The 21313-nt window shown below is 37.0% G+C and overlaps 1 protein-coding gene across 1 annotated transcript in view; it reads left to right on the plus strand.

Moving 5' to 3' along the window:
* Window positions 1-21313, plus strand: part of LOC115632888 — a 120594-nt gene that overhangs the window by 85218 nt on the left and 14063 nt on the right. The window contains exon 4 of the mRNA XM_030530169.1: window positions 14329-14431. Coding sequence (XP_030386029.1) covers window positions 14329-14431 — 103 coding nt within the window. The remainder of the gene's footprint in view (window positions 1-14328; window positions 14432-21313) is intronic.

The raw sequence follows: 21313 nt of genomic DNA on the forward strand, positions 1-21313 counted from the left end.
TATAACCACAATGGTCTTTTAATACTCATTTAATATGCAAAAGTCTCAATGAATGCAAAAGAAGTGAGCCGACGACGTTCTTAAGAAAAATACGATTTGTATTTGTATTTCGAACGGATGGAAACAAAAAATGTTGCCGTGAGATTTGCATACAAATATTTAATAAAGTACAGTGAAAGTTAAAGAAACTCGACTCGATATTCGCTAGCTCAGGCGAGGCGGTGATTCGGACACTCTTTATTTGTGGACGTTTAAGACACAATTGCTTCTTTTGCAAATATTTTAACTACATTTTTTACTCGTATATTTACAAAACGATGTTATTATAGAAATAGTTTTTTTTTTCAGTTGTAGCATCCAGAAACTATGAATTTCTCGCGGCTGTGTCTTGTCCTGCAAGCCAATATTTTTTTAATAAAGCAAACTATTAATTTCTACAAAAAATATTTATTAAAAAAATTTATAAATAAGGCTCAAGATGATGATCTACCGATTTAATCTTCTGCGGCTACAATATTGCCATGGAAAAGTATATGGATTTGGGGTTTAAAAAATATTTGTTCATCTAAGATGTCTTCTAACAATATTAGAACGCCATGTTTTGTGTTAACTTATTTTTAATGCAACTAAATTATTTAAAAAATAACTATAATATCCGTTATTAAGAAATCTATTAGGATTAGTTGGAATATATATGAAATGAAATTTTTTTTTGTCATATTGGAAACACAAACGATTTGGCAATATGTAATAGGCTGTTAATTTCGATTGTCCCCATTATCGAGACAATGCTGTATCAGCATTCTTGCGTACATACAGAGTCTTGTACATGGTTCGGTGGCGAAGCCAAATGTCTCAATTATGAGCGCCAGCTGCACGTTGGTGTGTGTTGGCGGCTTTTTCCTAAACCGTTCGTTTTTTCGTGTTAACTGAATTTGCATAACAATGCCAACAAATTATCTACTAAACATTTATGTAATTATTTAGAAGCTGAATTATGCACTCATGCATATTTCTTACATATTTTTCTCTCAGAGCCGTCGTCGTCTTCATCGTCGCCTCTTGGGCAACACAGCCAGCACCTCATTTGTTAGGCTTTTCTTTCGTTTTCTGCGATTCAAATGTCTTAATTGAATTTTATGTCTTGGGCATTATTTCTTTGGAAAAAAAACCTTTTAAAGCGGCAGCCAAAGAACTTTTGTCGCATAGCTCGGACTGTTGCCCAAATTGAAATTGAAATGTCATTCCCTTCTGTGGCTGTGAAAGAGGTGACAACATTTTATATGCCAGTCGCCAACTGATCGGGCGATCGGGCGATCGAGCGACCAAGCAGCCGACCAGCCACCAAACGATCGACCAACAGATCGTTATCAGGGGCAGAGTTCCAATACGCGCTGCTCATTAGACTTATCACACGCGTACTAAGCAAACATTTCACCTTTTGTCCTTTTGTGGCAGGTAGGCGAGGGCCGGGCTCGCAGGTAACCGCTAGTTCCTGCCTTTTAATGGCGGGTGATAAATGTTTTGTGTAATTCTCTGTTGATTGTCGTCGCCTTTACTGTTTTCCTTCTCGAAATGAGTTGACATTGACTTTTGTTAGATCGTTAGAGGAGAGCGCGCATTATGTGCCGACCTCTTGAGGTACAATAGATAGCTCATTTAAAATTCAAGCATCTTACAGATACAAAGCAGAAAATGATCAATTTTTATGTTGTTGACAGGTTGCCCATACATCTGGTCTAGATAAAAAGTGTCATTTAGGTTTTTCACTCAAACAAACAAACAAATAAACTTTCGCTCGTCATTCCACCGCAAACAGGTTAGAAAAAAGTTCCTCTAATCTTCTACTTAAAGCAGAGCAAAGAAATATTGTAATTAGCTTAAGGGGACGATGACTTGAACGCTGCAGGGAGTGTTCATCATTAAATAAATATTGAGAACTGTCAGGTTCGTAGAAGTGCGATAAACGCTTCCTTAAGCTACACTTGAGTTTAGAAGAACTTATACATACATGTTTATTTGTAGGCATGATCGATCGAAAAAAAAGTATGGTAAGGCATGGAAAGTTTTGAAGATCTTATCGTGCAAAAAAATAACTTTTAACTCTTTTGACCGCTTTAGATTTGTGTGAAGCCACAGCTTCTGAGAAGCATCTACCATTGTTAATTAACCATTCATTTCGTCATATAAGAAGTTTAAATATAGTTAAAAAAAACCAATATTATTATATTTATTGGATTTGTGTGAAGCTACAATTTCTGAGAAGCATCTACTGTTCTTAATCAACCATAAAAAATACCATTAATTTTTTATTTAGTATACGAATTTCACATAATTGTTGACTTCAATTTGTATTTTCAAGACTCTCAAAATTTAATTTACAATCTAAGATTCATGAACCTAAAGCGCTTAAAATTAATACATTTGCTCTTAAATCGAAGTTGATGATTACTACTTGTAGATTAATATTTTTTAAGACAAAAACATGTTAGTTCTTTAAATTTAATGCTTTTTGAACCAAACTTCTATCTTTAATATTAAAACTATTTTGATGAAATTTAAATGTTTTTTGTTTGGAGCCTCACGAAACTGGTTCCAAATATGATATTAAGACTAAGTAGAATTGTGAGCGAAAGTAGAAACAAAGAAACCGAAACTATAAAAAAAGCGGATCACACAACAATATTGTAATGAATATTTCATTTGATTTGAAGGATCAAAAGAGTTCCGTTAAATTTTTATTGAATAAAATTAACTTTAGGTAGTAGGTTTCTAAAAAAAGATAAATTCAATAATAATAAACCTGGTCATACCTGTCTAGCTGGGTTGTTGTATATTGTGAAGAAAAAGTCAATTAGGTCCTCTATTGCAGCCACCCTGAGGTCTTGAACCATGAACATACCATTCGCCATTACTCTAAATATGTATACAACTAGTAGGTGTTTCGATTTGTTGGCATATAACTGCTCTTATACAACAAAAAGCTAAATAATTTATTGAATGTCTTTAGCTCGATTCTCAGATAACTTTGGGCGTTTGTAATATGCATTAAATGGGAGCGAAAGGGCCCGTTAGAGCGTATTCGTGTCGAAAATGAGTATTTAATTGACTGAAAGCTGATATCACCGAAATCATAGAATCTCGTTAGTTCTTGTAAATGAGCAACTGTTCTCAGCATTCCAATGCCCTTATTGTTACACATAGAGAAGTGATAATGTTCCATCATCGCATCTCCCCCTATGTAGGCACCAATCATTAAATTACATTCAATTGCTGGCCCTTTTTTCTATGTGTTTCTGCGGTAAAATTAAGTCATTAAAAGTGTTGGTCCAAACTGAATAAACAACACTAATGATTGCCACAGTAGCCATACCAGGCGCTCACCTGCCAAAAGGTAATTTCAAACTCAAACGCAAACCGAGCCCTGAAGAACAACAAATGCTCGTACAACCAGCAATGTGGAAATGTAAAACCGGCGTGTGGTATTGACCACAAATTAACAGTTGTAGCATTTCGCCGGCTCTAACTCCGGCTCCGACTCCGACTCCAACTCCAGCAGCGTGTTCGCCTGAACAATTTATGTAAAACATTGAAAAAATACTCGCAATTGCCTTAAATGCGGCCGAACTGTGGTTTGCCAGTCTTTGAAAATGGGTTAAATTCGAAAGTTTTCCATTTCACAATTACTTTTCTTTATTTTTGATTTGAAAATAATTTAAAGTATATTACAAACTCTTTGCTTTGGATTCAATGCACAATTTTATCAAAATTGTAAATAAATTTTAACTATTATGTTGCAATAATAGTATATATTCCAGATTTTCGTTGCTAATGTTCATTTAAAAAGCTAATTAGTAATTTATGCTACAATTGTATTCTACACAACAACACCAATTGTTGAAAAATTTGTTTTCGCAGTTTCTAAATTTTATTCAACCATTAATAATATCTTAACAGTCTTTGATATTCGACCTTAGCAGGAAACTTCTTCACGAAACCTTCCCTACTTTAACGACTAGTATTTTATTCAAATCGATTTTGAAAGAATTTCTGAATAACTCTGTAAACTCAATGGCGGCCGATCAATTATTATATCACAAATCTGCATACCTGTTATCTTTTTTTGAATTATTTATTGAAATAAATTGAATGAATAATGAAAATTCATCTTTTTACAACATTTTTGTGATTAAAACTAGATGAAGTAATTAATTTTTTTTATTTAAATCTATTCATTTATTTATTTTAATTTATTAATGAAAAGATTGATTGTGAACCACTGTGCGGCGCCTGGTTTCCATTGGGTGAACCTGCAATACGGACGGTACGGACTCATTCAGTGCGTAATTACGGTACACATTACAAACACAATGTGCATGTGCGCATTTGCACTTAATTGTGGCGCTTAATTAGACCAAAAAGGTGTACCCGATACACACACACACACACGGCACATACACACACACACTCATACATATACATATACAAACACTCATGCACACACTTGCCCACAAAGGGCAGACAATGGCCGAGAGCGCAGTTCACAAGCATTCGATTCAAATGCATTTACATGAGTTTCTGTCGGTTACTGTTTAACGACTCAATTCGCTTAATTGCGAGTAATTGCTGCTGCAGTAGCTTACTGTTCTATGGCCGCGCTGACTGCCGACTGGGGTGCAGAGTTGCCCCCCGACGGCTGCACAGTGTTGGCAACTTTTGAGTGTTGCCAAAAGCTGTTGAAGAGGAACAAAGTTTCAAAATCGTATCCCCTTATGGAGTAGTTGTTTTACAAAACACACAAAAAAACCCCCAAGCTAGTTTAGTTTATTTTGTATTCATATTCTTATTCTTAGAGATTACCATTTGGTTTTAGCAATGTTAGCTCAAAATCCATACTTCAGAATTTATATATGTAGCTATGGCAATACGGTAATTTAAATGTTTTATTTTCTTCAATATTTAAGTATAAAAAATTACACTTTTGCGACTAAGATGTAAATATATTAATATTAGCGATATTAGTTCACTTGCAAATCCATCCTTAATTGAACTTCAGAATTTTTATAGCTATCATAAATAAATGTTTTACTTGCTTCAATATTTGAGCATAAATTACACTTTTGCGACTAATTAAGACCGATTTGTTTTTTACTTGAAAGGAACATTAACATTTAGAAAACGTCTGTCTGTATGAACATTTCTATTTCGAAGGCAATAAGAGCTGATGGCTCCAAACTTTGCTTGTGTTATTTTCTGATATTTATAAAGTTCTAGCTTATAATAACAATCGAATTGAGTGACTCACATTTAAAGCCACTTTACTAATTCTTCATATTTTTAAAGCAATATTTTTTCGATCAAAAACGAAGATTTTATTAATATCATGTGACTTTTCTGATTCTTTGCTCGTTTAATTTAAATAATTTGCAAAAATTGTAATCATCTTTGTTTCTCAATTTCTTACATCTCCCTCAATTTGTGGCCCAATCGGAAACAAAATACATTGAAATTGGCTACCCTGGCAGTGCGTTTTATGGCAATCCAGAAAGGATTTCGCTGCGAAATGCGCTAATGATGCCACACAAATTACTCACTTGCAATTCTTGGGACAGCCGGCGGGTTCAGCGAACTTGCCAACAGCTGAAACTTGCCTGCAACAACAAATTACAAACAACCGAAAAATTAGCCAACGGTTGTTGTTGTTGCTGTTCTACCTCTCTCTCTCTCTTACCTCTCCATGTAATTAACTGAAGTGCAAACAAAGCTCAAGTCGGGTCCCAAATGGCCTCAGCCCTCTGCTCCAGTCAAGTGCCAAGCCGCCAAGTTCAACGCAATCGTCTGCGCCGACTATATACTCCTATATATCTCACACATATTATGTTTACAAACATACATACATACATATACTTCTATGTATGTGTAATATGTACATATATGTTATTGTGTTTGTTTTTTTTCTCTCGTTGGCAATTTCACGTGAAATTGTCGCCATCGTTGAACTTCTGTTGAAATTTTCGGCATTCGCCGCATACGCAAGGCATTGCCATCGCCATCAGCATCAGCATCGACATCGGCATCGGTATCTGTATCTCTGGTATCTGGTGGCGCCGCCGCTGGGGGTCCTGTCGCTGTCGCCGCGTTTGCGCATTCAATTTAATTTTTATTTCACTCGCCTGCCACACGGAGCGGCCAGAAGCCTTTAGCCCCATTCGACTCGCTGACATTTGCAGGCGCTGCAAAAATGTTGTGCGTCTCTTAACGACTTTCGGTTTGCTTGGCCAACTCAAAATTACAACAGCAGCAACAGCAACAACAACAACACAAACAATGACAATGACAACGACAACGGAAGAAATGCCGCTGAAGAATTGCTCAACGCATGTTGCACTTATTGTTGTTGTTGTTGTTGTTGTCGCTGCTGCTGTTGTTCATTTGATTATCACCACCGTCCTCGTGTAATTTATTATATTGACTTTTGTGACATAGCTGTGTGCCGAAAAAAAACCAGACCCTTATTTTTATGGCTTCAACCTTTCGCTTCCAACGCGCTGCTGACATTATTTAATTTGTCATTTAATTTTCTTCCTTTTTATTCGTTGTTGCCTTTTGGTTGTCAACTAAATTTTGCCACATGTTCAAGGTATGCATGTGTATGTGTGTGTGTGTGTGGCTGATAACCCTTGACCCACAGCTGTCGTTTATCAAGCACTAGTTATGACAGCTTTAAACGTAACTACGAGATGATTAATGAAAAACAAAAAGTTTACATTATTTATAGTATCCAATGCTATACTTAAAACCAATTAAAAATTCTTTTGAAATTCTTCTTTGCAAAAAAAAAGAATCCCTATAACTAGGCCTCGTAAGCCACTTAACACAATATAGCCCGAAATTACAAGTCTTTGAAAATATCCAAAAATGTCCACAACTTTAACATTACTTTTCTGCTAATTGTTTTGAATAAAATAAAAATAACTTAAAATTGTAGAATGAAAAAAAAAGTAGGTCTGTTGAAGAATCGAAAACAATTCAACAGAAGGGCCCTCCACCAATCCTGATAAGACTTATGTATGTATATGTAAATTTCTCAGTTTTATTTTGTTTTATTTTATTTTTTCTTCCTCGTAAATCAATAAAAATGTTTGTTTTTTGTTCAAAATAAATCGGTCATAGATTTCCATTTCGACTGAGAAGACTTATGTCTGTGTAGTTTTATGTCATCCTTAATATTTTCATTATCTTTCTATCAAATAAATATTCCATGTCTTTTATTCAACAACAAAAATCAGTTCCCTTATAAGTAGTAACGAAATCTATTTGAAAAACAGGCTTCCTGAATTGGTTAATATTAAATAATTTCGATAACTTCCCACGCATATAGTAAGATCAGGCAATGTTATTGAATTTTGAAAACAATTAATTTTACTTTCCACATTTAGTTTTAGTACAGGGAGCGAACTCTTTTGTTCAAAATGTTTGTGTCTTGAGAATTTTAGAGATGCAAGCTGAAACTCTGCAAAGATATTGAGCGAGGAAATAAGAGACTAACTGCAACGGCATCTTCGATATCCTTCTTGTGTATTCTGAATGCTCCTTCCATAGAGAGGACACATTATTTATTAAATAAATATATACATACGTTGTTTGACTGGCTATGCTTCTTATTTGGAAAATAATTCATTCAAAATGTAATTATTTAACCATTTTGGATTGAATTTTGTAAAATTTCTCCAACAAATGTTTTAAACCAAACATATCTCCAACTTAAACGCAACGATGGCGATTTTTGATAAATACAGCAATTATTTAGCTAAATTTTTCAATTAAATATGCACAATCACTCGTTTTGTCACTACTGCCAGCATACGGAGAAAATCTCATTAAAAACCAGTACTTGGGTGTCTTTATAGATGAGCTTAAGGCTAACGCTACTTTGTCACGCCTAATGCCTAATGCCTTGGCTGACTAATCCCAAACATTTGCCAAACTCAATTAATTAATTACTTTAAATCAAATTTGGAATTGTGTCGCCCACTGGGACGGGGGACAACAAAAATGAACCAAAAATGGCACGGCACGCTAAATCATTTCTTAATTGCTCAATTTGAAAACAAATGCGACCATTTAATTTAATTGTGTGCCCCGTTAATTGAGTCGTAGTCAGTCGTCTCGTACTCGAAACCGTGCCCCAAACCCACTCGGCTCGATGTTTGTGGCAACAAAATGAAACAGAAATGTGCAAAATGTGCAAAATGTACAAAATTGTCGAACCGCCCCCTGAGCTGATTTTGGCATTAGATAATGCGCCAAGAAATCATGTTGCTGTTGTTATTGTTGTTGTTGTTGTTGTTGTTCATTTTCAGCATTTTTATGGGCAATTAAAAAGTGCAACTGCAACGCGACAGTTTGCCAAAATCGGCACAATGCGACCGCTCAGCTGCAATTCCGACTGCAAATGCAACTGCTGGAACTGGAACTGGAACTGCAACTGCAACGCCAAAGGCAACAGTAATGGCAGCTATGCGATTTTTATATTTTAATGATTTACAACCGTTTTGGCCCACAAACTGAGACCAACGGGCAGCAGGTTGGGAGTTTGCAGCTTGTACTCGTGTGTACTTCACCTGCCGCCGATAATGGCGAACAGTCAGGCATCTAGGCAGGCAGGCAGGCAAGGAGGCTGGCTGCCAAATGCTGCTCCAAGTGTCGAAATTAGCATATAGAAAATATGCGATAATGCCCAATAAATGTCATTCAAATGTTGGGCCAATCTGTGTGCTGTTATGCTCGTAATGGCGACAGCTTTCAGCGTTTGAGATACGTGTAATGCATATTTGTAGATACGAGTACTAGATACATTTAAGCTGTTGTCTTTAGTTTCGCAATTGCAGCAGCGGCCATAAATCTCATTCGCAATGCATCCGATGTGCCATCAATCATATTTTTTGCAGATCGATTATTACAATTGCTGACAGACTGCAGCGTTCATCTGCATCTGCGGGCACCAAAACGCCCAAACGCTCAAACGAGCGACAGCGGCAGCCAAATGTGGGCTCATTTGTATCTGATGGATGTGCTTGCAGCTCACAGAGGCTGCGCACCAGTCTCCTGCTGTTGCAACTGCGACTGCGACTGTCACTCGAACATGCAATCGAGTTCTCTGGAACAGCGAAAACTGAAAACTGAAAACTTTTAGCGCAGCTGTGCGCGCATTACTCTCAAGTTGTTATTGTTTCTTGCTGTTGTTGTTATTTCGTGTTTCGTGTTAAGTCCTAAAAGTTCCAAGAAAATCACAAAACAAAGAAAACAAGAACTCGCTATGTTCTATGCCAAAATTGACGAGCCAGTTACAAACAACAAGCAACAAACTTCAACTTAAATGCCGACCGCACTGTCAAATGTCCAACGCTTGGTTGAAGTTAAAGTTTCAGTTGCAGTTGCCACGAAATTATTTTAATGAGTTGCCAATTAACCTGCAGACAAGCTGATGCTGAAGCTGCAACTGCAACTGCAACTAAAATAGATCGCCACTGTTCGGGCTAATAAAAACGTGGTTGGCAGCCAGAGCAGCACACCTGTTGTGCCAAGGGTTCCCCCTAAAGACCAAAACAAAACCCATTTGGCAGTCAGAGCCAACCATCTTCGGTGCACTTAGGAGGGGTGCTCCATTCTAGAGTAATTTAACTATTTACGAGCCTTCTGATGGCCACATGTGAAATTTGCGTATGCCAGTGAGTGTAATTACTCCAATGAAAGACTACTGAGAGGCAGGCTCTAAAAAAACAGATAGGTATAAAAACAGAGCAACATCAACTAGAGGTAATGGTTAATAAAAACTCCTTATACTTCTTTAAAGCTTTCAGATCTCTGCATCTATTCAAAACTGACTCTACATTCTGAGTTGAATTCCTTCTGTAAGAGTTCGTTTTTTGTAATTGAACTTCAGAATTTAATTATTCTAATTTTTTTCTTTTCTTAAAAAGTCTGTTCCAACAAATTGTAAGAAAAACTTTTGTTCGTGCTTTTCCTTATTTAGGATCTGTCCAGAGTTGGACAATTTTAATTTTATGAGAACTCTTGATTTAAAAACATGTTTCTGCGATGATGACTGCGTCGTGGTTCGAAGCCAGAGAAACTTCTCTCGAAGAAGCTCACATTACTTGATTCCCTCTAAATTATAATTGTCTACCATTTGTTAAATTCTGTTGTGTTTTCTATTCCAAACAATTTTAAAAAGTTATTATTTAAATGGAAATAACACTCGAATACAATTAAGGCTTGATGATACTTTTTGTGAATTAAATTAAAACGCAACTTAAAGGCAATTCAAGAACATAACAAAGTCTTAACACATTCCCCATTCGTTTTATAGTTTTATGTTCAATTAATTTCGACACTTTGTCAATTGTAATTAATTAAAAGAGTTGGCACTTTCTATTAATAAACTTAAGGAAATATTCTAAGAAACCTATTTGACGCTGGAATGCTAAGAATTGTTGTTCTGTTCATTTCTGATATGGTTAGTCCATTAATTGAGTTCACTGTTCATCATCATCATTTATTATATATATATAAATAATATTAGTATTACTTAGAAGTATAGACATTATTTTATCAATTATTCAATTGGATATGCCATCGTGAGAACATCAAACCAAACTGTGTTGTTAATACTCCTGCAAATATTTCCGATTTATATTCAAAGAGAGGCCAAATATTTTCACACAAAATCATAAAATGCTTGAAAACCATGAAGAGCAAATCTTAAAGAATTTATTTGAAATGGAAAACATTAGAAATTATGACATTTGCCAGACTGGCCATGACTTGTTGTGCTTCTTATATCATTTCCACTTGCTGAAGGGCTTGGCTTTTCTAGCACTTGCAATCATAATTAGCTTGAGCGGGGCTTTGAGCCCTCTTTCATCGCAATTATGCTAGGCTTTAGGAACTTGTATTTAAGCACGTACTCAGATATGCAGAACAACATTACAACAATTACGCCACATCGTCTTCATCTGGATAATGGATGCGTGTCCAGGATCTTTGTGCAACCTGCGCCATAATTGAGCGCTAAATAATTTATTAACAGTTAAGCAGCATTCGAAATACATGCGAGTATGTGTGTGTGTGTGTGTGTGTGTGTGCGCGCATGCAACAGCGCAGCATGAGTCATCAAATTTTAAAGAGCCATTGTTGTTGTAATTACGGTTGTTGTAATTGTTTTTCAGTGCTTGTTTGTCTTAGGCGAGCTGCTCTCATTAACAGACAGACGCCTGCCAGTTGGCGCCTTCCCATTGGACACTCGCCCCAACTAGCCGCCTCACATGCTGGCCCCATCTTTCTTTTCTCATTTTTAATAGCCACAACGCGACGTTGAACGCCCCGCTTATTAACGCGTTTCCTGTGGGCGTGGCAGCTTCCTCAATTCGCACACAGTTTTCATATAAAACGAAAAATGGTTTTTCACTCACTCGCACACTTTTTTAGTTTTTTTTGTTTTTTTTTTTGGTTGGTTATTAATTATGCTTTGAACTTTAGTTTGTTGTTGTTGCTGTTGCTGTTGTTGGCTCCTCAGCTTTTTTGGGGAATTAAATTATGGCGAAGACACTGAAAGGGAGCAGCAACAACAACAGCAACAACAATCAAAATGGCTGCAAGATAAAACAAGAGGCAACATGGCATAATGGCCTTTGCTTTCATTATAGGACCAGCAACACCATCATCGGCAACACCAGCAGCCGCATAAATATTTAAGCAACTGACAATGAGATAACAAGTTAAAACGGTAGCAAGTGAGCGGACTAGCGGGTTAGCGGGCCAGCGAGCAAGCGAGCAAGCGGGTGGCAGCTAGCGAGGAGCAAACTAAAATTTATAAGCCAAAATGAGGTCAAATTTTTTATGCCAGTTAGCCGGGCAGGCACTCAGACAGCAGCCAAGCAAATGTTAGTAGTCCATTCATCAGTTAGCAGCAGCGAGTAAATTACGTCTGTTGTTCTTGTTGTTGCTGCTGTTGTTGTTGGTGGCGCTTTGTTTATTTCAGCTACAATTTCGCGAGCTTTTATCTTTTGCCGGCAAATGGCAAACAGAGTCAGAGCCAGAGCCAGAGCCAACGGATAAAACGCCCGAGAGATGACACAGACAGCGGAACAGGCTGAAATATTTATATGCGTGTTGATTTCTGTTTGCTGGATTTAACCTTTTGGCATTCGTCGTAGTCGTCGACATCGTCCACATCGTCCACATCGTCGGCGTAGTCGGCTCGACCCCTTTTTGGGAGCCACGTTCACAAGATGGCCACTTTGTGATAACACCAACCCAGCCCCAAGCAGCGAAAAGGGTCAAAAAGCGAACGAATGTGTGTTTGTTTGCTTGCTCCACTCTAAGCCGTGCACAGTGGGACACAATAAATATTTTTGTATTGATCTTTGAACAACAAAAATATGATAAATTTTTATGCGAGCTGTTATAAATCAGTCTCTAGGGTATATTCGTCTTTACAATGTTAAAAGAAAGAAGAGAAACAAATATCTGCAATTGAATAACTTGGTCAAAAAACTTTTTTTTAATACCATTTTAATAGAACAAACTTCTTAGACTAGATTTGATCATCATTTCATTTCTCCTGATTATATATTATAAATCGAACTAAAATGGTTATTCTTAATAGTAGAATACTAGAATATTACTACTACTACTTATGAATTAGAGAGCTTTTTAATGAAAAGTAACATAAGTCGGTTGGCAATTAAGATTGCAGAATAAAATTTAACAAACGGACTTTACTGTTCTAATGCCAAAAGTCCTTCCTTATGGACATTCCCGTAATATCGACTGTTAAATATTTGCTCATCACATTTTTAACTCTACATCCTTTAAATATTGATTTAAATTAAATTTTAATTTATTTTTTTATCAAAAAAAAAGATAAGAAGTAAAAATAATAAAGTAATAGCAGCTGAACAAGTTTATTGATTTCTTGTAAAATCCTCCATTTATTATATTTTTTTAGAATTTAAAAATTTGTGTATAGGAAAGTTATGTGCTGTAGTTTTTTGCGAGTGATGTTTTTATCAATCTTATATCTTTTATGTATTCTTGCTTTTTGATTTACTAGATTTCAAGGCATATTGCGTCGTCCTCGTTGAGCTTTTCATTAAATTAAGGAACTGTGCTTATAACTGACATTAAAACGTTGCCGAAACGTTTTTTTCCTTTTTTGATATCAAGTTGCTTAACAACAATGATAAACTTTAAGCTGTCGATTTAAAAGTAACGTTCCTTGTGTTTAAATATAAAGCTGCTCGCCCACTGTGCCAAATTATTGCCGGTGCACGGAGCTCATACCCATGCCCAAGTACCGCTGCTCGCCTTGATAAATGCACGCTCATTTAACTTGGCTATAAATATTCTAAGTCACCGCCGAGCGGCGAACGGCAAACGGCGAGCGTCAAGCGGCGAGAAACGAGAAACGAGCGGCAGCATCAAGTTGTTAAGATAATAAACTTTGTAATTAATTTTGCATCGTTAAATGTGCAGCACACACCTAGCCAGCGACGCCCTGCCCCACGGCCACCCCTCCGCCCCTCTGCCCCATCTGCCACCCCTCTGCTCCACCGCACTCTGCTCATATTTCGCCCGAGCTGCCCATAGAGCTTCTTTTCTTTCATTTTTTTGTTGTTTTTTTTTTTTAATTTTTCTCTTCTCTAGTTTAATTTCACTTTGGCATTTTTAATCGCCTGTTCATCGCACTCTTTAGCCAGACTTTGGCTGGCCAGCTGCCATGTGTGCTGTTGTTGTTGTTGTTGTTGTTTAGTTGGTGTTGTTGTTATTACTGCTGTAGCTTTTGATGACGCCTAATTGACTCGACTCACGAATTTTTGCGTTCGGTTTGGTATTCACTCCTCAGAGACTGCGCCTTTTACAGCTACGCCAAAACACTTTTATGCCTCGCGGGTAGAATATAGCATATAGTATATAGTATTCGAGTATGTGTGTGAATATATAGTAGTGTGTGTGTGTGTGTGTGTGTGTGTGTGTGTTTGTTGCTATCTCTGTCCGCATCTTCCATGCATATTCATATTCATAACTTTTTATGAATTCATCATCTTTATCGCGCCATAAAAGTTGCATAATCATAAAAAATTACACCAAGAGTTGGACAGCCCGGTTGGTAAACTTGGATGCCCATGGCCCGAAACCAGAAGCCAACATCCAACAGCCAACAGTTAGCGGCCAACAGCAACAGCTGTTCATCTACCCACCCATTTGTAGTTTTATTATGCTCATTACACGTATTTATTTCTTCCTATTCCTTTATTCTTGCAGATACCGCTGGCGAACTGGGCTGGACATTCACCCTAATCATAGTTTCAATCATATCAGCTCTTATAGGTGCTATTGTAATGGTTATAGTTCTAAGATGTAGAAGGTAAGTCAATCAAACTCAATGTATATAGTATATAGTCACATGCCAACTTCCCGCTTAGAACATATAGTATTCTCGTAAATGTGGGGTTGCTTCTGAAATTTGTGACAAATGTGAAATTAACGTACAATTATCGAGTTATAATATCGAGTTCCGCATAACTACATACATAGATGTGTAGATGGAATTGATAAATTTGTCTGACTAATTGGCAACGTGAATACGCATATCAAGAGAAAGAAAATGTTAACAAACTTTGCCATAAAAATTAATTGCTATATACAAATTGCCAAAAGGAACAAACACAAAGACATTTTAATAAATAGCCAGTTTGGCATTTACAAAGAGAAACGCCGTAATTAGTCACATATAGTACACTGCTACGCATCTGAATAGGGTGATATACTATATAGGAAACTAATAATACCAATACCAAACATTTTAGTCCTCTTTATTCTTCATAATATCATTTGTACAGTAATTTAGTATTATGTATTATAGTTGTATAGCAGTCTGTCTGATTTCCGACTTGTTTGTATGTATGAACATCGATATATTTTTAACTACAAAACCTAGAGATATCCCTCTTCGCAATTCCATTTCTACTTTATACATAAATCGAGTGTATAAGAAACTGTTTATATTAGTAATTTTACAAAACTATCATAGAATCGATAGTGCTAACGCGAAAAACTTTACAAAGTCATTGAAGTTATTCAATAATCAATACATTTTAAATTTTATTGACTATTTCATATACTTAATAATGAAGTTATTTCTATAAATTTGCTCAACAAAAGATATGATGGTTTAGTTACTATTTTGTACTTATAAAGTAATTCTCCAGATATGATGGTTTAGTTACTATTTTGTACTTATAAAGTAATTCTCAAATTGGAATATAAACCAAACCGTACAATTAAACGCCTAACGCCTACACCCCTACATATAGAATATGAGTAGATTCTTCACAAATTCTATTCAGATGAGCAGCACTGTGTACGCGGAGCCTGGCTAGCCATGTACTTGTAGGCATGTTAAATAGACACATACATGGGCCGGAGGGACATTCAACTCAACCTTCTGCGACCCCGACCATCCGTCATCGGGGTCCAGCGCGACATTTACAAGTGAGACGCTGAAATTGAATATCTGGGAAAATATTGTAAAAATATCTGACTGTGTTTATCTGTAAGATTTACAACGCATAGCCCACACCACACACATACACGCGCACACAAAGCATACACATACACATATACATACATACATGTGTGGAAGGCATGTTGAAATATGCGCAAAAAAAAACACTATTAAAGCGACTGTGGCAAATCTATTAAACACCAACAACAATTCAATTAAACGCCCACCAAACCTTTAAAGTGAGGCAAGAACAACAGCAATAACAACAACAACAATAACAACTACAACAATAGCAACAAAAATGCTTTATAGCGGCACATACAAAAATAATCGACGAACAAAACAAAAGAACATGGAATTGCTTTATTACTTAATTGCTCTTTAAGAGAAACACACAACAACGGCAACAGCAACAACAACAACAGCAACAATTATAGCAACAATAACATTAGCAGCTGTGGCGGCGGCCACATTTTCGCCAAAAGCGTTTTGGCTTATAAAAAAAAGTGTAGAGTGGGTCACACACAAATCGCGACAAGATACATTTAAATGGGCATTCATGTGCTTCGGAATTGCTGGGGAGGGGGAGGGATCCGCTGCGAGGGTGGGGGCGCTAGTTGGCGTACACGCGAGCCCAAAATTAACAGAAATTTTGCAGCGCGCAGGCGCCGCCGGTCATGTGGGGGCCGCTCGCTGGCAGGCGGTGGCTGTGGCGTTGGCGACCATTGGTGGCAGTGGCATGTTCGCGTCGTACGTCGCGTCCAATTAAATTGTCATGTCGTCGTCGTCGTCGTTCGTCGTCGAGTCGCATTTGGCGGCATGTTTGCATAAAATTAATTTCTGAATAATTTGCCAAGCAAACAAACAATAAAAGCAAAAAATTAAAACTATCATTGGCAAACCGAAATTTCCATACTCTCCATAATTGTGCAAATAATTGGACAATCGCCCATTTCCCTTGATCAAATTTGTTAAGAAAAATGGGAACTTCCACATGATCATACATGAATAGCTAAGAAGGTTTTCCATTTCACAATGTGAATTCGTTCCTTGAGTAGGCACTCGGTTCGAATCACCCCGCAAACATCTTGACAAGAAGCATGATTACAAAAATGTCAAAGTTATCATAAGATTTAATAATTGTCCAAATAGGACAGATCTTAAATAAAGAATAAAGATTAAAAAAAATATATTTAATTAATGAAAACTAATATCAAATGTGTGATGTGTGAAATATCGCTTGAAGCTTTTCAGATTTTGTAGAATAAGCCCCTGTACCAAGTACTTATTGATTTGAATATTATGTTATAGCTTTAGTGTCCACCAATCACAGAATTTGTTGAGCTATAAAGCCATATCCTATTAAAATTTCATAAGCTTAGTGGCTGATGGGATGCTTAGAATATTCCATTTCTATCAACCCCTATACTAAGTACTTACTATAATTCCTCAGTAAAACTACTTCAGTTTTCAACTTGTACAAAATCGGGACCGCCATTTTTATTTAAACTGCATAGATCCTTAATATTATAAAAGTATTTCTTTAATAATTATTCGTATTCACTAAAACGATTATATTCCGATAAATCTAACCAATTCTAAATATGATTTGACAACTCTATGATTTGACAACTCTATGATTTGACAACTCTATGATTTGACAACTCTATTGATATTTCTTAATATTTTGCACTCCAATAGAATTTAAAAGATAATTACTCAATAAATAAATGGGCTCATCTATGGGCTCATCAGATCATTTGAAGACTTTACTTGAAGCAGCCCGTTCTCTTTATTATTGCAATTGAAAGATTTAAATGTCTATGCATATTATCTACAAAGATAAAAGATTATCCTTTCTAAGCTGGAAATCATCAGTAAATTGTCATACCCTTCGCTAGGGTATTATTCGTAAATGCCAAATGCAGGTTTCAAAAAGTGACAAGGCATTGAGCATTAAGTGCTGATGTTAAATGCACAACTAAGTAGGGTGGGGTGGGTTGGTGCTGGTGGTGGTGGCGGTGGTTGTGGTTGTGTCTGGCAATTCAACAACTTTGACATTATTGTTGTACGCATTCGCACGCCGCTTAAATCAACTTACACGGCAATTTTTGCATTTAGCCGCCCTCCTGGCCTCCTCTCTGGGCGAATCCCCCCACCACTCGGCCGCTGTTTGCCTTGCCGTCAGCTTTGTGTCGACTAAGTCTGTCAGCTTGCTGAGCCTGTCTGTCTGTCTGTTTGTTTTTCCATTTGTCCATTAGTCCGTCGGTCTCTTGACTTGTTTTCGCAACTGTTTTATGTCACTGCGGCCGTCGCCATGACGTGTTGGCTGCCAAATTAGCAGCAATTACATGTAATATCGGTTACACTTATTTGCATATCGGGGCAATTCTTGGCCGGTTAATGGCGCTATAAATTTAGCGTGTTGCAAGTTGCATTTGTGTTTCTATGCAGCATGATTTAAATACCCACATGCTGTAGGCCATTGGATTGAGTTGCCATTTGAATGGCCAGCGTTTCTTTTGAGCTACTTGTCTCGAAAATAAGCAACAACAATTCCAAAGTGCCATTGATTTGAAGTGCACCTGAATGGCTTTTCAAGCTCGCAGTGGCAGTTGAGCGCATTTTGAGGTCAGTCTGGGACAAATAGCTTCATATATGGCCATAAAATGTTACCTTACGGAGGATATTTCGTAATTGAAATAAAAGTATGCAAACAATTCCATTATTTATTGACACAGCTCCTAAGTAGTGTTTATTTATGAATCGAGGAGTTGGTTTGAACGTTTTTTAAACGTTCCTTACTACGGAAGGATAAAAGTAAAAGCAAATATTTGCTTAAGGCAATTTGTCTCAAATCAATATGAATACTGTGAGCCAAATCTTTGATACTCTTAATTAGAGAAATGAGGCTACTCGTATCAGGGCAATTATATACTCTAGATTTCTAAAGAATCAGTTTACTGTCTACACTTCAACATCTACTCTGATGTAATGTAAAAGAAACATTTCTTATTCTTTCAACTTATAAATGAAACTTTTGTTAATATTCTAAGAATTAGATATAAAGTAATGTTTTTTTTTAATGGTACTAAGCCTTTTTGTTAAAGATATTCATATATTTATTCTTAATTTTTGACACTCTTGGACGTCAAACAATACAGTTAAAACTTAACTGTTGTTTCGATGTTAAATGCGGGTCATTTCTTAATTACTTATATTAATAAATAATCGAACAAATCTTGAATTTAAGCTCTCCACTTCCTTAAAGCCAAATAATAAAAACGTAGAGAAAAGTTTTTTTATATTTGTGAAGTTGTTTCGTCTTTTGAGCAGCGCCCAGTGGTCGATTCCATAGGCCAAAAATAAAGAAATTAATGTCGGAATTTTGCCGCCAAATGTATCATCACTATCTCACAAAAGAACCAGCAGTTTTTTCTTTATTCCATCTGTATTTGTTACGAATAGCTTCAAAAATAAGAGTATTTTGACAGGTTGAATTAGCAGTGTAGGGGACTCGAAAGTGAAGTCAAATTAAATTAAATCAGTAACTATACCCCCGAGTTATATGGGAGCTATAATGAAATTTCGTTGGATGCTTAAATGGATACAAACTTCAGTTCGGATAAAAAATACAAAAAATTATTTACTAGGAGTTCATTTTGAATCGGTCAGTTATATGGGATCAATATAATAAAGTCGTACATATTTGGACATACTATTGTTATCTTACTACATATATAAGCCTATGGCAAAAGTTTCAGAACGATAGGTCCACTGTAAGTATTTTTGGCCGCAGATTCCATACAAGACCGACCACTGTGCAGCGCTGGGCAAGTGCCCAGGAGCTCTCTTACAATCAATGAGCTTTAACTTTAAGCGCTCTTCACATTAGGATGCTTAAAGATATAAAATATTGATATGGCTCATATACCAACAATGGTGATCAACTGCAGTACTACATTGTTTAATACTCAACACAATATTTAGAGCCAATTTGTTTTATTTATGTTAATAAGAAACATATTTGTTAGTCTTTTTTTTTAAATAAAATGTAAATATAAACAACTTTGTGGTTCTACGCACTTGATCTAGATTTTATACATGTTTTGTTTGTGCTTAAAGACAATGTTGTCTATTGTTTAGCAATTTACTGGCTCGAGTATATATTTTGAACATGCATTTGTTTTAAACGACTTTAAATCACGGCACAAGCCTCCACTGATTTTGCAGCTCAGCTTTCAAAGACTTTAGCCCACACCTAGGGGCAAGGCCTTCAGGCAAAGAAACAAAATTTTCATTTGACAATAACATTGTTAAATTGAACAAACGTGTTGCCGTCGCACAGATTCAAGTTTAAAGCGTTTAATGCTTTTAAGGCATTAAATTGCGGCCCCATAGAGACGCAAAACATAAAAAGGCGTGTTCAATTAGCATGCGCAGAAATCGAGCGGCGAAAAACAAGCGCAGCATAAAATTGAACATAGCTGGCAAAAGGAAAATGCTGCAAAAACACCAACCACTACATTGTGGAAAAAAGGAAAAACAGTTGGAAAATTAGCTCAGGCAAGGCAAACACACAGCCCCAGAGACTGACAGACGGGCGGAGAGACAGACAGACACAGAGGCAGGCAAGCAGGCAGACAGGAAGCAGGCAGGGAGCGAGCAAAATGAACGGTGAGCTTGTTCAATTAAATTGAATTGAAAATTCGAATGCGAATGAGAAGCGTGCGCGGCAGTTCGGCCCAAGTTAACATTATAATCGATCAGCCAAGGTAAAGCAAACGAGAGAAACTTGGGCCGCGTGCTGCCTGAAATCAATTGTGAGACAGCGGCTGAGACAGCGGGACCGACAGTTAATTGATACGCACAATCCATTAACTAAGACTCCATCCATTCGAATATCCATTGCATTCGATTTGATTCGACATTGCAGGCACATGATTGCACATGACCCAGAAAACGTTCGGTGCAGCGAGTAAATGAGGCAAAGATAATAAAGAATTTTCACTGAACAAGAGAGAAAAAATCGATTTTCGCGCTAATGGATGACCGATGGAAAACTGTTATGAAAATTGATGTCGTTAGAAAGTTCAAATTGTTCAACGGACGAGCGATTGACGCCCCTAGCTGCTGTTCAGGACAACAAACACCTGCAGGCTGACATCAACATCATCATCGTCATCGTCATCAACAACAGCTTCAGCTTCAGCTTCAACTTCAACTACAACATCCACATCCACAGCGAGATCAATAGACGCCCCAAGTTGGCAGGCGATGTCTGCAGCCCACAAATTGTGCTGGCAATCCGGTTTAAATGCCAACATCTTCACTTTTCAACGATTTTTTTGCTAATCTAATCACATCGTTTGTGTCGTAACAAATGGCGACGTTGTTCTTGTTGCTGTTGTTGTTGCTGTTGCTGCTTTTGCTGAATTGAATGCTGCTATAATGCAATTCTGTTGTTTCACAGCAAATGGAATTGTTATCTGCTTATATTTTGCAGTAGTTTATCTGCGTGTCATTCCGTCACACGCAGACATAAATGCAACAAACGCAAAAACAAATAAACAAACAGGCAAGCCAGGCAGGCAGGCTGGCAACCAGCCAGCCAGTCAGCCAGTCAGCGAGTCAGCCAGCCAGCTGAGTAAAGTTATTTGCGTGGCTGTCTGACTCGCTGGCAAGTTTGTGTCTTAAGTCTTTCGTTCTGACGCTTGTCGTTTGTAACGCTTTGGCATTGAC

The sequence above is a fragment of the Scaptodrosophila lebanonensis genome, unplaced genomic scaffold (assembly GCF_003285725.1).
Source record: "Scaptodrosophila lebanonensis strain 11010-0011.00,11010-0021.00 unplaced genomic scaffold, SlebRS2 tig00001415-arrow-pilon, whole genome shotgun sequence".
NCBI classification, from domain to species: Eukaryota; Metazoa; Arthropoda; class Insecta; order Diptera; family Drosophilidae; genus Scaptodrosophila; species Scaptodrosophila lebanonensis.